Here is a 19,069-nt window from a genome sequence, read left to right as displayed (position 1 = left end):
AAATCCCTCCTGTTCAAAGCCAGGAATATCTCGGGTCTAACAAGTCAGAACCCCGCTGATCCCTCTCCTCTCGCTCCGGAAGGTCCAGAGGATTCCATTTTTAAACAGCCTGTTGTGGTGGCCGAGGTCATCCCTACCCCCCCAATCTTCCTTGACCTGGTGTCCAAGCAGCTTGCCTCCTCAGCGGCCCCCCCGGCCCCGTCGGCCCATGATAAAAAGTTTTTCAACTTAGACCCAGAGCTTTCCAACCTATTGGGCACTCCGGAGGTGGATGAACTTATCGTGGGCCTGGCCTCTTCTTCCACCCTCAGCGACCCCCTAGAAGCCCTGAGGCCTGAGGAGAAACGATCGGAGCTGGCCTTACGCTGAGCTCATCAGTCAGACGCATGGGCAATCAGATCGGCCACGGCCTCCTCCTTCTTCATCAGGTCATCCATTCGTTGGCTTCGCCAGCTTAAGCAACATGTCCCAGCCTCCAATGTCCGAGCCCATCAGGACATAGCCAAGATCACGGCCGCGGCCGAGTTCTCAGCTGACGCTACCTTTCACTCCGTCAAATTTTCCACCCGTGCCATCTCCTCCCATGTCTCTGCCCGCCGTCTGCTCTGGCTAAAGCATTGGCAGGCAGACCTCAAGAATAAAGTGAAATTGGCCTCCGCTCCCCTCGTGGGAAATAAACTGTTTGGACCATCCCTGGATCCCCTTTTAATAGAAGGAAGGAATAAGAAAAAATTCCTTCCATCCCTCATCCGCAAGTCAGAGCCCAGATCCCTGCAGCCCTTTCGGAGAGCTCCCTTTCGTCCCTTTTTCCAATCCCCCTTCTCTCCCGGGTACCAAAGGCCTTTGGCTCGGGACAGCCCCAGGACAGGACCGACTCCTCTGATAGACACAGAAGAGGCGGTAACTTCAAGAGGCCCTTTCGTGGCTCTGGCAACAGGCCCTTCCGGCGCTCCAGATAAGCCACCAGACTTACTTCCCATTGGCGGGCGCCTTAAAGCCTTCGCCAACCAGTGGGACTCCTCCACTTCTGACGCCTGGGTTAGGGACACCATCAGGTTTGGCCTTGCCCTCGAATTCCAAACTGCCCCCCCTGAGTTTTTCATGGCATGTCCCCTCTCCAAGAACCATTCCAAGCGCAGCCTCATGGACTCAGCAATTCAGCACCTGCTTGACATACAGGCCATCCAGCCCGTTCCTCTATCTCAAAGAGGACAGGGATTCTACTCCCACTTATTCGTGGTTCCCAAACACTCCGGGGGATGGAGAGCGATTCTGGATTTAAAGCGGCTTAACCGCCATCTCATATACCGCAAATTCAAAATGAACACGTTGCAATCCATCCTCCTGGGGGTTAGACAGGGAGACTGGTTGTCATCCATTGACCTCTCTGAGGCATACCTACACATCCCGATCCGGCCCTCTCATTCCAAATTCCTGCGCTTCTGCTACAATAACCTCCATTTTCAATACGTGGCGCTCCCTTTTGGGTTGGCCTCTGCCCCCAGAACCTTTACCAAGGTCCTGGCTGCTCTAGCTGCCCACCTCAGATCCCTCCCGGTGCGACTACACTGTTACCTGGATGACATCCTCATCCTTTCCCCTTCCAGGGAACAAGCAGTGAGGGACACTCAAATCACTCTGACCGCTCTCCAGGAACACGGATTCCTCATCAATTGGAAGAAAAGCCAATTATCCCCCTCCACCAGGATAACCCACCTGGGGACGGTAATAGACTCTGTGAAAGGGAGGGTGTTTCTCTCTCCGGAGAGAATCCTTAGCATCCAACAATCAGTCAGACACATCAGACGCATCAGAACCCTTAAAAGGGTTTCCCTTCTAGAACTAACCCAGTTACTAGGTAAAATGATATCTTGTATTTCCATTATTCCCTGGGCCCGTTTCCACTCCAGATCCCTCCAGTGGTTCCTGCTCCCGTACCAGAGAACCGGATCAAGCAACTCAAAGCGCAAAGTCCAGGTCTCACCAAGGGTGCTCACCTCCCTCCTTTGGTGGAGCAGAGTGTCTATCAACAAGGGCTGCCCCCTCAAGGAGCCCCCAAGACGCACCATTACCACAGACGCCAGTCTGTCCGGATGGGGCACCCACCTACAGTCTCTTACAGCACAGGGCAGATGGTCAGCAACAGAGAAACTGTGCAACATAAATTGGCTGGAGCTTCGCGCCGTCCATCTGGCTCTCCGCAGTTTCCTCCCCCAGGTACGCGGCCGCCACGTTCTCATCCTCACCGACAACATCACGGCCAAAGCTCACATCAACAAGCAGGGGGGTACTCAGTCATCACGCCTAATGAGGGAGGCCGAGCGCCTCTGTCGGTGGGCGGAGTCTCACCTCCTTTCCCTCAGGGCGGACCACATCTCGGGCATCTCCAACACCCGAGCAGACTGGTTGAGCAGGGCCACCATAGACCAGTCGGAGTGGCGTCTCCACCCATCTCTATTCAGGGAGGCGACATCCATATTTGGTCTACCAGTAGTAGACCTGTTTGCCTCCCCCCCCAATACCCAACTTCCAAGGTTCGTTTCGAGATTCCCATCCCCAGGGGCGGAGGACCACAACGCCCTTCGGTGTCCGTGGCCCCCGGGTCTCCTTTATGCCTTCCCTCCTCTGGCGCTGGTGCCCATAGTCCTTCAAAAGGTACTCCACGAGAAGGCGGATCTGCTCCTTGTAGCTCCTTATTGGCCCCGTCGCCCTTGGTTCGCGGACCTTCGCAGCCTATCAGTAGCCCCTCCCTGGAGGATCCCAGCAGACAGAATCTCTCTGTCTCAAGGTCCCCTCCTCCACCCGAACCCCCAATGGCTTCAACTAGCCGTTTGGAGGTTGAGCGGGAATGTTTGAAGAGGGAAAACCTCTCTAACAAGGTCATTGATACCATTTTAGCAGCCAGGCGACCCTCAACCACAAGGATTTACGACGCCACCTGGGCCATTTTCCGTAAATGGTGTGTCAATCTTCTTATTGACCCAACGGCCCCCTCCATTGCTCAGGGGCTGACTTTCTCCAGGAGGGGCTCAGCAAGGGACTATCCCCCAATACACTAAGACGTCAGGTAGCAGCCTTATCCACAGTCATCCACTGTAAAGAGGCCAGTTCCCTCTCTCACCATCCCCGCATTCATGCCTTCCTGAAAGGGGCCACAAATTTACGTCCTCCGTCCCTCCACCGGTACCCAACCTGGGACCTCAATAAGGTTCTTACTTCCCTCACAAAACCTCCCTTTGAAACCCCTAAGAGAGGTCTCCCTTCAGTTCCTATCCTTCAAAGTAGTTTTTTTGGTAGCGATCACTTCAGCCCGTAGGATATCAGAGATCGCTGCGCTGTCAGTTAGAAAAGACCTTTGCGTATTCCATCCCGACCGGGTGGTCCTCCGGCTTGACCCTTCCTTCTTGCCCAAGATTAATTCAGTTTTCCACAGGACTCAGGAACTTATCCTCCCCAATTTTTGCCCCAGGCCAACTCACGAAAGGGAGAGACTATGGCACACCCTGGACGTCCGACGTGCCTTACGGATTTACATTAAACGCACTGAGCCCTTCCGTAAGTCCGAGGCCCTGTTTATATCCTTCCAACCAAAGTCACAAGGGCTCAAGGTAACCCCAACCACCATAGGCCGTTGGATAAGGGCGGCCATCGCCAAGGCGTACCAGGCTCAGGCCCTCCAGGTACCCAGGGGCATCACGGCTCACTCCACTAGGAGTGCAGCAACTTCAGCTGCCTGGGCTACCCAGGCTCCAATACTCGACATTTGCTGGGCAGCTACGTGGGCCTCCCCGTCACCCTTCATCAGACATTACAAGATTGACAGGTATGCCTCAGCTGAGGCTTCTTTCGGTAGAAGGGTTCTTCAGAGGGTTCTCAGGGAACCCGAGGGGACCATAGACCAGACGGCGCCCCTCCCGTAGGACAGGCCCAGCTTTGGTATGTCCCACTCTCTGGATGCTCCAAGCAGCTCTAAGGAGAATGGGCGTTGGTTCTTACCTGACACGCCATTTCTCTTCGAGCTGCGAGGAGAATCCAGCCCCTCCCTTTTCTTTCACCGTCTGGTGGGGTCTTGTTTCGGCCAAGGAACCTAAGTATAGTAAGATGAGAGCACGAATCTTGTTTCCTCTCGCCTTCGCATAAACTGGGGAACGCTGTATTGGAGTCACGTGATGGAAGGAGGAGCGTTCCTCAGGTATTTAGCTCAGCCTACAACAGCAGAGACGGAAGCACCACCCACTCTCTGGATGCTCCGAGCAGCTCTAAGGAGAATGCAGTCAACGGTGTCAGGCATGTGTGCAATGTCGCGCATGCGCAATAAGGACTGACTGGGCAGGGCGGAGAGGGGTGGGGCTAGCCAGGAGAACAATTTTCTGGTTTTCTGAACTGCGCAGAATTGTAACAACTGGTTCTATAGAACCGGTCCGAATTGGTAGAATCCCAACCCTGGTTCTCAGTAACCTCAGTTTCTTTGTTAGTTATTATGTTATTATTTTGTTTTTGTATTTTATCTTTTTTATTGTAAGAGAAAATGTAAGATGCTCAGTGACATATATGTCCTAGTAGGTAAGTAGAAGGACAAAGGGCTCATGCTTGATTTCCTCAATTTGGTGCTCTCAGGATGAATTGAATTACTTATTTAACAGCTCTGTATAATAAAAAAACAGGACATCGAAGAGAAATGGCATGTCAGGTAAGAACCAACGCCCATTCTCCCCCGCCCAGTCACTCCTTAAGGTTTTTTTTCCCCCCTGACGATCAGCTGTTCCGACGATCAGCTGTGCCAGGAACCCCCTCACCGTCTAACAGCGGCCCCCCCATTGCTCCGTTTTTTTGTCTTCTTGGGCCTCAGGGAAGCCTTCTGGGAGTAAAAACACCCCCTCAAGAGGCTTCCCTAAGGCCCAGTAGGCCCAAAAATGGAGCACGTGGGGTGCTGGACCCTGTGCTTCGTTTTTTTGCCTTTCTGGGCCTCAGGGAAGCCTTCTGGGAGCAAAAACACCCCTCAGGAGGCTTCCCTGAGGACCAGGAGGCCCAAAAATGGAGCGTGGGGGGTGTTCTGCAAAAAAAAAAGAAGCCATGCCACCCAGTCTTGTGGCCATGCCCACTTAGCCACATCCACAGAACCGGTTGTTAAAAACTTTGAATCCCACCCCTGCTGAGAACAAAATCAGACACAACTCAGGGTATACAGGGTAAACCCTTCCAAGGTTGTCTTTAAAAGCCAGTTTTTAATAGCTGTCCTAAAACAGCAATCTGGGGGCTAGTCCGACTTCACTATTAAGCCCCAAGTTATGATCTACTGTGATAGTGAGTTGGTGTCTGTATCTTTAAAGTACTTCCATATGTACTGAAGGTTTTCTTCATTCTTCCACATTCTTGGACAGAAGCATTCGGCTTGCTGCAGCGTCTCTCACTTCTCCTGGTTTTTGGTTGTCTCACGCCTTGTGGAGGATGAATGCAAAGTCTGCCAGGAAGGGGGCTTGCTTTTTTCAACTGTTGATCCCAAGATTAAAGTGACCTTTCCTCCTGGTGTGACCGAGGAGATGAGGACAGTGAAGCTTCAGGTAAGGAAGAAGCCACCCACCCACCTCAAAAATACAGATAAACATTGACTCCCAGTAATCCAGCCTTCCAGGAAAAAAATTGCCTGCGTTACAAGATTGAAAATCACCTGGTTCAGGTCACACAATTTGGGTCATGTGAATTTAAAGCTATACAGTTAAAAGACAGGTCCTGAAATACTTGCTTAATCTCAGGTTTGATTTATACAGCCAGCCCTCAATTTTTTTTCTTAATTAGCCCACATTGCTAATTTGTAAAATTTCATTAGGGATGTTGTTTAATTTTTAGCCAGGAAGGATGGTGAGAATGTAAATAATCAAAGCCTGATCGCACTCTGCAATTCTGTGCATATAGTTTTTGTTATTAATATTTTTATGGAGAACAGTATATTTACTTGCTGCATGAGAAAAGTGGTATTCAGTTTTTTTAAGGGTTCTAGTTTTCTCTTCTGCATAGACAGAAGAGAAATGAAGTTGAGGTTTACAATAAGTGCCTGCAGTATTTGTTCAGTGCATGCCATTGTTTCAGAGTCTCTCATTCATTCACCTTCTCCATCCAGCTCTGTTGCCTGCCACATATGGTTTCTTCTTGTCGTTCATCTCTAAGACAAAAGATTAGCTTACATAAAATGTATGGTTGTGTGTGTGTGTGTGTGTGTGTGTGTGTGTGTGTCACATTCAGAATAAAGCATACTATATTTGCATGCATTTTTGTAGAACAATAGTCCTTTACAAGATTTGAATTTTGGTGGAGCAGTATTTGCTGTTGCTTTTTTTAAACGAGTCTCTCAGTCAACTGAGCAGTGCTTCAGTTTCTGAATACTCTGACAGAAATGAAAAATGCTGGCCATGCTTAATTTTAATTCCATAAATATTTTTTTTAAAAAATTCAAACCCAAAGGCTACCACTTCTTCCCATTCAGAAAAAAATTGACCAAGATAACCTTTTTCTGCTTGAGACAATATTTTCTTGTCTGAAGATTAGGCAAATTCAGGATTTACAACAAAATCAAGGAATTTACTCTTCTGAGCCAGATTTGAGAACTAACAACTGGAAAGGCTCACCCAAGAGCCCCCACTAGGAACAAATTGGGGCTTGAACCTTTGGCCAGAATCCAAGAGTCTTCCTGTTTATTTTTTTTGCCAAAGGCATCCCTTAAATCAATGGCCCCCAGTCAAGGACCGGTTCCGTGGAAAGAGGTTTTTCCTTGGACCAGAGGGAATGTGGTTTCATGTGCTACCTGATTTCTGGCATGCTGTGGACCAGTGCCGGTTCACAGATGGGGGTTGGGGACTTCTACCTTAAATTCTGTCAGATTCCTCTCAAGTAAGTCTCTTGAAGTTCAGGATCAACTTTTGGGCTGTGGGAAGAGGCCCTGAGAGATTTTTCATGTATGAAAGCCCACGCAGTCTTGAATGGGCCCGATTATCTTTATTTTATTTTATTTTATTTTATTTTATTTTATGTTACTTTCAGGTGCTTCCTGTATCAACAAGGGACCTAAGAGAGATCACGGGTGATTCTGAAACAATTGCCAGCCCTCTCCTCTGCCTCTCTCAAAGTTCCACTGTGGACTTTCTTCAGCCTGTTAAAATTCAGCTTCCACTGCCTCCTGGAGTCACAGGTTAGTTTTCCAGATTTTTTAAAAATGTTTTCATGGAATGGGAATATTTCTTTAAAATATGCAGCTCCCTGAATTTCAAGAGCAGTTCAATCCCTTGATACAGTTAAATGCAATTTTGAGAGCATTTATCTTCTGTGGAGGAAATTAGGTTAAGTTCTTAAGGATAGGCATTGTGAAAGTTTAGGGCAGTTTAGCTCTATCCTGCAGAACATTCATTGTTTACATTTGGTCAAACTATCATAGTCCTTTCCAAATGTTATCTGTCCCATCAATGACATAAGTCAACCTCCATCCCCTCTGATGCCATTATAAACTGAAAAAGAGTTCAACCTTGAAGTTTATGGCTAACATCTTTTTATTTTTTCCCCTCAGGTCTAACCTTGGATCATTCCAGAGTACACTTGTTGCACAGTGACTGGGATGCTCAGAACTGGAGTGACATCACCGATCAAGTGATACTGGAGTTCACCCACCTCTTTGCCTTATTTGAAGTAACACACTTCTCTTGGTTAGTAGGCTAGCAATCATAATATTAATCTCAGTAGCATTTAAGTGGTTGTGGACTCTGTGGCTAGGCATTATTTGGGCCAGCGGTTTTCTTTCTATGGTAAACAGCAAATGTTCTCAGTTGACCTTTCCAACATATTTACAACAGAATTGATATGCATTTGAAGCATTTTACTTGACCATAAGAGCTGAAACCCTGTTTATACAGTTGTTTTGCAAAACAACTTGGACAGCCATTTGTCTGACATGGTATAGAGCAGTGATCCCCAACCTTTTTTACGCCGCGGCCCGGTATCCCCAACCTTTTTTATGGCGCGGCCTGGTACCGGCATTAGCTAGGCACCGCCATCTTTTTTTGATGAAAAAGTGCTTCCGGTGAGCTTTCTACCCGGAAAAGCTCACCGGAAGCACTTTTTCATCAAAAAAAGATGGCGGCGCCCAGCAAGCCAGCGGCCCGGTAGGACTTGTTCCACGGACCGGTACCGGTCCGCGGACCGGTGGTTGGGGACCCCTGGTATAGAGTCTCCTACATAAGCAGGGAGTTGGACTAGAAGGTCCCTTCCAATTCTGTTATTCTGTTAAGTGATGGGAAACAATCTGTCTCCACATTTTGCTGAGATTGCTTTTCTTCTTTAGAATGCTTTAAAAGTCATGACATGGTGGACACCAAGCAATCCAGAGATACAGAGTGCTTTCCTTATGCCCGGCCTCATTATCTGCAGTTTCTAAGCAGAGACCAGACCTCAAGATAATACAAATATTTTTGCATATTGGAAATTTAGACTTTGTTTTTGTTGCTTTATGCATGTGACGGCACATGAGATTTGGTGTGTGTGTAAAGCACATTTTTAAGATGTAGGCTAGCCTACCTGCTGTATATTTGTTCCTCCTCCTACATTACATTTTTCTGAGTAAGTCTGGGAAGCAAGGCTTCACGTGGCTTTCTTTGACTTGCTTAGCTGTGATGGATGGAATCACCCCATGTGTACCCATGTGGCTCAAGGGGATTTTTCTGCTCCCCATAGTCAAAGTCTCTTGATCCTGCTCTTGAATGCTCACCCAGACTCTCAAACTCTTGTCCTCTTCTTGCTCACTGGAGCAGCACCAGCTATGGTTGCCAACACTGTGGTTGGAAGCTTGATGGAGACACAAAAGTCAGCTGAGTGGCTTTGAGCCAGTCATTCTCTCTCAACCCAACTGCTCTGAGGGTTCATGGTGGAGAAAAAGAACAGGAGGAAAGAGTAAATAATACTCCTATTTATATTTACCACCACGAGTTATGTATAAAGTTAAAAAAAAAATCTAATAAATATTTTTATTTTAGTATAAGAATCATTCATACCACTTGCATTTTCTCATTAATAAAGCAATTGTGTAGCCCTCATACACTCATATTTCCAAGTGGTTGACTTGATCAGAGAAGACCTGGACCAATCCAAATCATTTCACGAGTTTCCCTTTCCTTCCAGGTATTGGTTATGGTGCACCACAAAAGCCTATATTGGTGGCTTTGCTAAAGAAGTCTATAAAAGGTTGCGCATGTATCAGGTGAACTTCATAGCACTGCAGAGAAAGAAAGATCCAGAACAAGTTTTGCTCCAGTGCCTCCCAAAGCACAAGGTGGGTGTTTGCATGTGCAGATGAGTACATCTCTGCACACATCACATATACCGATGCACACATAATGACCATATCACAGGAAATGCAGCTTGTATTCTGCAAACACGAAGTTCTTAGTAGTCAGAGTTCTAAAAACTGGAATATAGTTGGAATAAGTAGGAATGTTTTCTTCATTTAAAGCTGCACTTGGCCTGTAAGCGTGTGTCCGGAGCCAAACTTACAAAAACGTAGAGCCAAAACAAACAAAATTCATTTGTGAGTGTATGTTGTATATAGTATGTTTATATAAATTGCACTTTGAATACTGCATCTACTTTAGCCACCATGATATAAAAAAAGATGTTGAGACTCTGAAAAGAGTGCAGAAAAGAGCAATTAAGAGACTAAAATATACGAAGAACAGATCGAATTGGATCTGCCTAGGCTAGAGAAAAGAAGGACCAGGGGTGACATGATAGCAGTGTTCCAATATTTGAGCGGCTGCCACAGAGAAGAGGGGGGAGTCAGCTTTTTTTCCAAAGCACCAGAAGGCAAGACAAGAAGCAATAGATGGAAACTAACCAAGCAGAGAAGCAACCTAGAACTCGGGAGACATCTCTTAACAGTGAGTACAATCAGCCAGTCTCTGGGAGCTCATTTCCTTGGAAACCTGAATCTTACCATTGAAGTGGTACAAGGATAAAGAAATGAGGATTTAAAAAATACCTTCTAGTTTCTTTATTCCTTTCTGATGGTCTTTTAGGTGGATCCTGTTTTGAAAAAGCTCCATGACCGATATCGAGGCCCTGAGCCATCTGACATTGTGGAGATGTTTGAAGGGGAGCAGTTCTTTGCAGCTTTTGAACGGGGCATCAGCATTGATGCAGGTGAAATATCAAACAGCTTGTCTATATTTACATATGGATGCCTCCATAACTCAAGTTTAGCTGTGCAATTCCAAATCAGTTCATAACAGTAGCAATAGCACTTAGACTTATACACCACCCAATAGTGCTTTGCAGCACTCTCTGGGCAGTTTACATATTGCCCCCAACAATCTAGGTCCTAATAAAGGGGAATATTTGCAGTTCAGGGTTGAAATAAAATAATGCCAAAGAGGCATTCGTAAACAGCCCAACCAAAGAATCCCTAAGACTGTCCCCACCTTTCCAGACAGGCAAGACACCAGAATATAAACTGACAGCAAACAGCACTCTTTACTAGCACTGATGATGTTACCTACCATAGTTTGGGTAATGAAACATCTTCAAGAAAACAAGCAAGCTCAAAGAGCACCAAGGACACCCCCCCCCAGTCTAGGTCTTTATTTTACGGACCTCGGAAGGATTTAAAGCTGAGTCAGCTTTTAGCTGGTCAGGATTGAAGAGTTAGCCTGAAATACTGCACTTTAACCATTGTGCTACTATAGCTCAGTATTTCCAAAAGAGAGAATCAGTTGCACAGGCAGAACCTGGATACATCTTAATCCCGTATTAAATGGTATCATAGTGGAGGCCTATATCTGAGAAACAATAAATATGAGTTCTCCTGCCTCTGACTTATAGAAATCACTTCCCTCTGTCCCCCACCGCCCCCCTGGGACTAGTTTCTAATTTATGGATAAGGAGGAAATTCCTTTTCTGAATTTTCCAGGGAAAGATTTAGTTGCTTTAAACTGTTTTAGATAAATGTTATATATGCACTCCTAGGTGCTTGAAAATTTCAAGGGCATTGTCCTAGAAGGGAGGACACATGATATTAATGTGAAAAGGCCTTTAACTGAAAGTGGTTCTTTTTGCCTTCTTAACAGAGTCATTTCAAGTGAGAATTTGAGTAATAAATGTGGGATACTTTATATGGTTTGCTAATGTGTGGCAAAATTTACAATTTACTTTGAGACTGAGGATGGGAAAAAGGAAAATTGAAATGACTTGGTTCCAAAATTCTGTTTTTTGTGGGACAAAAACATGTCAAAGAAGTTCAGTCTTCCTAATAGCCTTCCCAAACCTGATCCTGTGGTAGCTGAGAATTTCAAAAGTTGTGTTCCATCCCATTTAGAAAACTTCTAGCTGCAGGGGGCTATTTTATAAGTATGAAATTATTTAAGCAAATTGGGTTATTTTCTCAAACTTATTTCAGACCGGCCAGACTGTATTGATGGAAGGATTTCATTCAGTTTTTTCTCTCATTTGAAAAATGTGAAGGAAGTCTATATTACCTCTGAAGTGGACAGAAACAGTAAGGCTGTGAAAGGGCAGGTACATATGCTTCTCTTCTTATCCACAGTAAAATTTCCCATAATAGTTTGTACCCCAATTAATTAATACTAGCATATCAATTCTTTTTACTAATTCAATTAATACCAGCATATCAATTCTCATTGTCCGAGTGCAGTGGCATAACTTATTTATATTCTCTGATTCCATAATTCAAAAGATGAACATATAATTATGATTGTACTAAATTGTAATAAATATTGTCTTCCAATTATTTTTGTAGAATGTGCTTCATGGATGGCTGTTGTTCACAGTTGAACCCAAAGTCACTTTACCTCAGAATTTAGAGATAGAGATATATCAAGATATATATCTTTTTTCTAAATAAGGAAATTTATATGAATTTAATTGCATATTATGCATTGATAGTACTAGAGCTTACAAATGCACAGTTTGTAAGAGCAAAAGAAGAAAGCCAGTTTGGTGTAATGGTTAAGGCACCAGCCTAGAAACTGAAAGACCTTAAGTTCTGTGGTTTTAGGCACAAAGCCAGCTGGGCAACTTTGGGCCAGTCAGTCTCTCTCAATCCTGGGAAGGAGGTAATGGCAAACCACTTTTGAAAGTGGTTCAAGAAAGCACAAGAAAGTTTTCAACACTAACTTAAAGTTATAAAAGAAATGTTGGGGTGGAGGGGGGCAAAAGAATGAGCACAGCAAATCCCAGGTAATCAAAACATAGCAATAATCCTCAACAGATTGGTTTGATAATAGGCACGCAACAATATGCCAGGGACAGAATATTTGCTATGCATTTATCTCATCCCAGAACCTCTATAAATAAATGCACAAATAAGTAACCTCCCAAATGAGAGAACACCAACATCTCAGCCAGCTGTGGTTCTTTCAAATCTATCTAAGGCCAATATCTTTTTGAAGGTTTCCTTTTATCGAGGAGAAGTCCCTGAGAACATTCCTGAAGAGATTACAAGAAGGAGGAAGGGGCCCGATTCTCACTGGCTAGCTACCTTGCCAATCAAGCTACCTGTAAGTGTTATTCACAAAGAAGAATCCACAAGTGTAGCACTAGGATTGCTATTCTTTTTTCCCCTGGTCTTGCCGATTGGGAAGTGTCTTGCATGGACACTTGTTTATGTAAGGCAGTCACCCCACAGATTGTCTTATGCAGTTACTCCTTTAATACTTCACATGAAATATCCCTTATATCATGATGATAGTATTAGTAGACAGGGTATCAAGAGAAAATATGGAATTGTTAGTTGATTGTTTTAATAGTTGTTTATTTATTTTATTTAAAACATTTATACAACCACCCATTTTATACCAGACTGGATGGTTCCCAATCAATAATTAAATAATAAAATACCCTTAAAGCCACAATAGAACTATTAAAACTATAACCTTATATTTACTGGCTGAACTTTAAAGGCATCATTGAAACAGGAAAGGGTTTTGCTATTTTGTACTGACTTGTACTTACATTTGGTGTTGTTTGTGTTGTCAGCTGTATGAAATTATATAAAATACTAGCTTGATACCTGTGCTTTGCTACAAAAATAAGTGGTTGGGCTTAGTTTTTTGGGAGGAAAATAAGGGGGGGGGGGGATTCTGCCTCTGCCTACCAGCATCCATCAGTATTCATCTGGCTAGCATCCTGTCAGTGTGTCAGAGAGTTGAGGGCTGTTTGGAAAGTGAAACAGTATTTGCTGTGTGAGCAAGGAGACAGCAAGGAGCCTGGGCGTGGTTTAGCTCAACTGTCCTATACTAAAGCAGGTTGCTGCTGTGAAACTAAAATTGAAACTCCTCTGTTTGTGTTTTGCATTTGGAACCGATTTCTTTTCAGGTGGGGAAGGGGAGTAGAACTCCTTAGCATCAGAGCATGTTAATAATAATATACAAAACACTAATACTCTGATGGTCATTTCGAAAAATCCTTTCTTAGTGAGCACCTAGAAGCCAAGAGGAACATACGTGCCAAATTTCAAGTTTGTAGGCTTTACGGTTCTGAATGATGCACGAGTGGTATTTCGCTTTTATATATATAGTTTTACATAAATGAAAATAAAATATGTAGGAAGGAAGACTATTAAGAATAATTTGTACATTAAAGCTGGTTGGTTGGATCTTGGAACATTTGAATGGCATCTGGCTAAAGACTGCATGAGGATAGTATGTAGGGTTTTGAAAAACTATTTAAGTTAGCTATGTTTGCTTAGGAAAATAATTCCATTATTTTAAAAAATTGACTGCCAATTAATTGCCTATAGACAATTAATATACTTTCAATAAACATTTACCAATTTTTTGTTGTTGGATTCATTCAGTTCAGTAAGAGAATCCATTGGTCTCTTTAACTGACAATTTATAATTCTATAATGTGGGTTTTCACTATATAACAGTGGTTAAATAGAATTTCTCTAAAATAGTTTATTTTTTATAAAGGATAACTTTTCTAATTTTCAAATATTAAGATGTTTCAGCTCACAAGTATGCACTTCTAATGGTAAGGATACTTTCTAATTTATAAACAGGAACACACTCAGTTTAATAGCAAGTATGTTGTATAATTGCATCATTATATGATATACTTAACACAAATTCATATTCCAGGCCATTTCATTGATCATAAAATTCCTAAGAGATTAGATGTAAGCAAGAAGATACCTATCTTTCATTTAGATAAATATTCCAAATTAATGCCTTTATTAATGCCTAACCTTTTATTATCCATTCCTAATTCAAAGTTCACTGTTTCCTTCTTAGCATAACATACACATCTGTGTTTTGTACCATATCATACACCCAGTTCACATTTTAATACTTTCCGTAACTCAAAATAAACCAACCTTTATTAACCATTAACTGATAAGCAAAACTTTAAGTATATTTTTAACCTTGAATGATGATTGACCCTTCAACAGATTTCAGATAACTTCTGACCAGGAGAGTTTATAACCCATCATTACTCAAGTCTCTTTCTGGCTGAAACTGATAGGACCTTAACAAGATGGTATCTGAATCATTTTGTATGTATAAGTTCATATAAGTTTCCCAAAACTCATGGTGAACCAACTTCTGTCTTTATGGCACTTCCTTTAGTACAATCTCTACTTTTGTGAATACTATTTTAATTTTAATTTTTTATGTAATTTATCTAAGACAGACCAGAGACTATGTTTTAGCCAAAAATATGTATTGTTTCTCATTATTTTTTTGAAGAACTAGTTAATATTAGTGGGTAGAAACCTTCCTCCTTTACACTTTAAAGGCACAAAAGCTACATTACTAATAGCAAAAGTTGTTATTTCACCAATTTTAAAATCAGAAACAAAAACATTGGATAAATGTTGTCCCAATCAGCAACATCAGTGATCAAGATGGTAGATGTTGAAATCCAACAGAGCTTGGAGTCTTTTCTAAGTGGGGAAAGGATGTCTTTCTCTAAATCTGTAGTAGTTGAAGAAATTTCCAGAACACACCAAACCAATTATGATTTTTTCCCATGACTCAATGATGAATGGAAGACAATTGACCATAATTGTACATTAAAGATGGTTGTACTTCAATATTTTATACATTTACCTGAAATTAATTCTGAATAAATATATCCATAACAGAACAGTATCCATCTAAGTAGAGCTAAATCAATTGAATTTAAATGATGAGGGTAGTTGAAACAGTTGAACACACCAAAACTTCGTGCTAAGGTGAATTCAAAATGAGAATCAATTATCCAAAGAACAGTGCACTCTGACTCTAGATCCAAGGTGGACGGTCACAGCCATGTTTTGTAACATGTCATGAATAACAGGATAACATGTTAATATGTGATAACAAGATAATGTGTTATCTTCTGTTCTATCAGAAACTGAAAAGTCAGGTAAACAAGCAGCCCACAACTCCAGATGGCTTCTCTCTTCCTCCTTTGAATTTGGGGAATGCTGAAACTGGCTATTTGACTCAGTCCAATCTCCTTGGCATTGCTGGACGCATGGGAGCTGAATGGAGAATCATTGGCTTAAACTTGGGATTGTCCTATCAGCAGTTGGAGCGGATACAGTACAACAACAGGTGAGAATGGGGAAAAAACATCAAAAAACCATGAAATTAATTCAGGAAATATGACCCAAAGCATCAATAATCCAGCTGTTTATATCTTCATCTGTTTCTTAGATGATAAAAAGTATTTTTTTGTGTTGCCTTGGAGTTATCATACCATTCAGCTTTCCTATTTTGCTTGTTTGTTATTTGTGATGTTGTCTGACAGAACTTACATAGAAAAAAATAGAATGCAGAATCAGAATAAAAATTAATTTAAATAGTGAATAGAAGTAAAGGGCTAGAGTTGTAGACAATCATGCTGCTATGCATAGTTAATCCTCAAAGGTTCTTTGGAAGAGTTATAACTTGCATCTTGGAGACCATGAAGGTTGGGTCATCTCTCCTTCAAGTGGTAATCTACTCCATCTAAACTAAAGAGTACTCCTTTCGAGGAACCCACCACTGGATAGAATATCTCTGCAGGGTCAAAGAGCAGGGACAAGATACCACAGGGAGTTAGACCAGGGCAAAAAACAAAACCCTTATTCTAATTTGATTTTTTAAATTGATTATGTGCCATTAAGTTGTTTTGAACTGTTAGCAACCGTGTAAATATTTTTTTTTCTTTTATGAGCTATCAGTAAGCTGGATCTTTCCAAAGGTGCACTCATGGCTATTGTAACTGAGCCTATCCATCTTGCTGCTGGTCATTCTCTTATCTTTCCCAAACCTGTTTGGGGCGGGGTGGGGGGGTGGGATTTGATCAAAAGCCAAATAATACCCAGACCTGGAATCAGTCAGCCCCAGAATCAACAGCAACTCTTGTCTTGTTTGAGTTAAGCCTAAGCCTGTTTTTCCCCAACCAAACTTTGAACAACCTTCACATACTGGGTTATGATATCTATGTCAGGCTTCAGATAAAAATGTATAGCTGAGTATCATCTGCATATTGATGAAACTTCATCTCAAACCAGCAAATGTCTTCAGCAGTTTCATGTAAATGTTGCACAGGAATAGGGGAAAGGGAGATCTTCCATAATGAAGTTTCTTTGAAGCCTAACCTCTTTCTTAACCACCTGTCTTCAGAAGCACCATAACAACATGCCTCCAAATCCCACCCATGTATGTGATCCAGAAAGATACTGTAGTCAACTGCATTGAATACCATTAAAAATCCAGGAATACAATAATAGTCATGCCACCTCTATTCAAAGTCCCACCATCTGTGATAGCAATCGGTTTCTGTCTATATCCAGTCTGATCCTCGATAGTCAAAGTCTTGATAATCCATATCCTCCATAGCCCTTTGCAGCCTCACAACTTTCTCAGTACCTTACATTCAGAAAGAAAACTTGGTTATAGTACAATAATTGTCTAGTTTTGTTGGATCTAGTCTTGGCCTCTTAATGAGTGGATGAACATCTTTAAGGACTTCTCCTGGCATCTTCCCGCAAAGAAACATTGACTACAGCTTGAGTCCAACTCCTAATTCTCTCCTTGGCCACTTCAATTAGCCTGAGTGGGGAAGGATCTAATCCAGAGAGCTGTCTATTTCCTTGGGATTTATAGGTTCAAAAATCTCCTACATAATGTTACGTGCCATTCAGATGTTTCTTCCCACTTCAACTTGGAGCATATGCAGGTGATTCTACAAGATGTTCAGCAGGTTATCCCACTTCACACAGACTAGATTTTCCAGTCCATCCTTCCTTCAGAGGGACAAGGACACTTTCACAGTGTGACTGATCAGCATATTTACTTAAATGGTTAACATGGGAGGCATGCATGCAAGTTGTTAACCAATCCTTGCAGTTTAATATTTCATGCAAGTACAACCTGTGGGGATTACATGCCTCCCATGAGCTCAAGTATTATGGCTTCCTTACCCCTAGGATGCTGCTGGATTCAGCAAATGTTTAGGTTTACTCTGTTAGCTATGCCCTCAAAAGGATGTTTTTCCTATTCAGAAGACATTAAACCAAGTTGCTGCTTAAAATAATGAGTTAATGCTTACCACTTTTTTACATGTGACCATTTTATGCTGCTTAGAGTTCCTTGATAGTGAGATGGGCAGCATGTACATTAAATAATCAATCAATCCCTATTATGTAAATTGATAGCAGCACATTGGAAGGTGTGATATTGATACTTAAAGCAAACTAGACTTTCATATGTGTAATACAAACCTTTTTTTTTCCACTGTTGTTTTTCCACCCCTAGGGAAGATCTCCATACTCAGATTTTAGATATGCTCTTCTCCTGGGCTCAGCAAAATGAAAAGAAGCCTGACTGCATAGACAAGCTGATTAAGGCCATGGAGGATAGTGGCCGCCAAGACATAGCAGATGAGATCACCACCATTATTGGACTGGGAAGGCAAAAATACACAGAGTCTATTCAGAGGGTGGGCCTGCACCGAGAAAGTAGTACTGAAGATTCTGCTATTGTTACAGGATAATTGCTAAACAATTATGGATTAGCCCAACAAAATAGAATTAATCAAATTCAGGCTATTTCTTCTTCAAGATTACTGGTACTGTTCAATTCTTCTCTTTAGTATTTGCTGCCAACTTGCTGTGCTTCTGTGCCACCAGTGGCTTTTACTACAGTAGATAATAGTAAGCAGCCACTTGCAAGTTCACCTGGGATAAGTTAGATTCCCAATTAAGTTTTACTAAAGTTCTACTTTTTTAAAAGCAAAAATGACTTTAAAATACATAAAGCAGATCAGTGCACAATGCTGCCTATGGAACTTAAGACTTTCTTTCCTTCCTTCCTTCCTTCCTTCCTTCCTTCCTTCCTCCCTCCCTCCCTCCCCCTCCCTCCCTCCCTCTTTCTTTCTTTCTTTCTTTCTTTCTTTCTTTCTTTCTTTCTTTCTTTCTTTCTTTCTTTCTTTCTTTTCTTTCTTTCTTTCTTTCTTTCTTTCTTTCTTTCTTTCTTTCTTTCTTTCTTTCTTTCTTTCTTTCTTTCTTTCTTTCTTTCTTTCTTTCTTTCTTTCTTTCTTTCTTTTTGTTGTTCCTCATGGGTAGAACTTCTGAGTCTCCCAGGTTTTTAAAGTGGCTCAACTGGGCTGTCTTAAGGATGATGCAAACTGCATATTTTAGAAGCAAACTGCACATTGCTTATTTTTTAATTGTTTCTTGATATGATCCTTGGTTTTACTTCCGCACTTGGACTTTGCAGGATCTCTTATTTGAGGGAGTTAGGAGAATAATACCACTGTACTAAAATTTCGGCTCCTGCCTCTCCTCGGTGGATAGCTGTTCTTTTACTGATACAAGTGATGGGAAATCTCTGTCATGTTTTAAGTTACCTTGTAGCAGAATTTCTGAAACACAGTCATGAATTAGGGCTCTGCTCAATCTGCTGATGTGATTTAACACAGTGGCCTCCCATAATTTCTTTCATCCTTTTGAATGTTATCCGTACTAAGAAAAACTGGATTTTGGCTCCCATAAAACTGAATCATTCTTCCACGTTTTATTTAGAACCTGATCTATTTTTCA

General features: G+C 42.3%; 2 protein-coding genes across 7 annotated transcripts in view; both read left to right on the top strand.

Annotated features, from left to right (window-relative positions):
* The window catches only part of PIDD1 (p53-induced death domain protein 1), a 34,177-nt gene extending 15,780 nt beyond the window's left edge, over nucleotides 1-18,397 (top strand). For all 6 annotated transcript variants that reach the window (XM_087950812.1, XM_026668228.2, XM_087950815.1 and 3 more), the window contains 9 exons: nucleotides 5,382-5,561; nucleotides 7,036-7,183; nucleotides 7,556-7,691; nucleotides 9,160-9,310; nucleotides 10,053-10,176; nucleotides 11,429-11,547; nucleotides 12,441-12,548; nucleotides 15,388-15,593; nucleotides 17,784-18,397. In XM_087950812.1, coding sequence (XP_087806938.1) covers nucleotides 5,382-5,561; nucleotides 7,036-7,183; nucleotides 7,556-7,691; nucleotides 9,160-9,310; nucleotides 10,053-10,176; nucleotides 11,429-11,547; nucleotides 12,441-12,548; nucleotides 15,388-15,593; nucleotides 17,784-18,021 — 1,410 coding nt within the window. In that variant the 3' untranslated portion in view covers nucleotides 18,022-18,397. The remainder of the gene's footprint in view (nucleotides 1-5,381; nucleotides 5,562-7,035; nucleotides 7,184-7,555; nucleotides 7,692-9,159; nucleotides 9,311-10,052; nucleotides 10,177-11,428; nucleotides 11,548-12,440; nucleotides 12,549-15,387; nucleotides 15,594-17,783) is intronic.
* Nucleotides 370-2,990, top strand: LOC148133282 (uncharacterized; the record flags this gene model as incomplete). The annotated part of the gene is made up of 1 exon (XM_087948890.1): nucleotides 370-2,990. A coding segment is annotated over one exon (2,487 nt), but the record flags the coding sequence as incomplete, so codon positions are not given.
* Nucleotides 18,398-19,069: the final 672 nt, after the last annotated feature.

The sequence above is a fragment of the Notechis scutatus genome, chromosome 1, assembly GCF_049901735.1.
Source record: "Notechis scutatus isolate UNSWTSFEM ecotype Mainland chromosome 1, rNotScu1.2, whole genome shotgun sequence".
NCBI classification, from domain to species: Eukaryota; Metazoa; Chordata; class Lepidosauria; order Squamata; family Elapidae; genus Notechis; species Notechis scutatus.
Note: the sequence above shows the minus strand (reverse complement) of the source record. Positions and strands in the feature narration are given on the sequence as shown.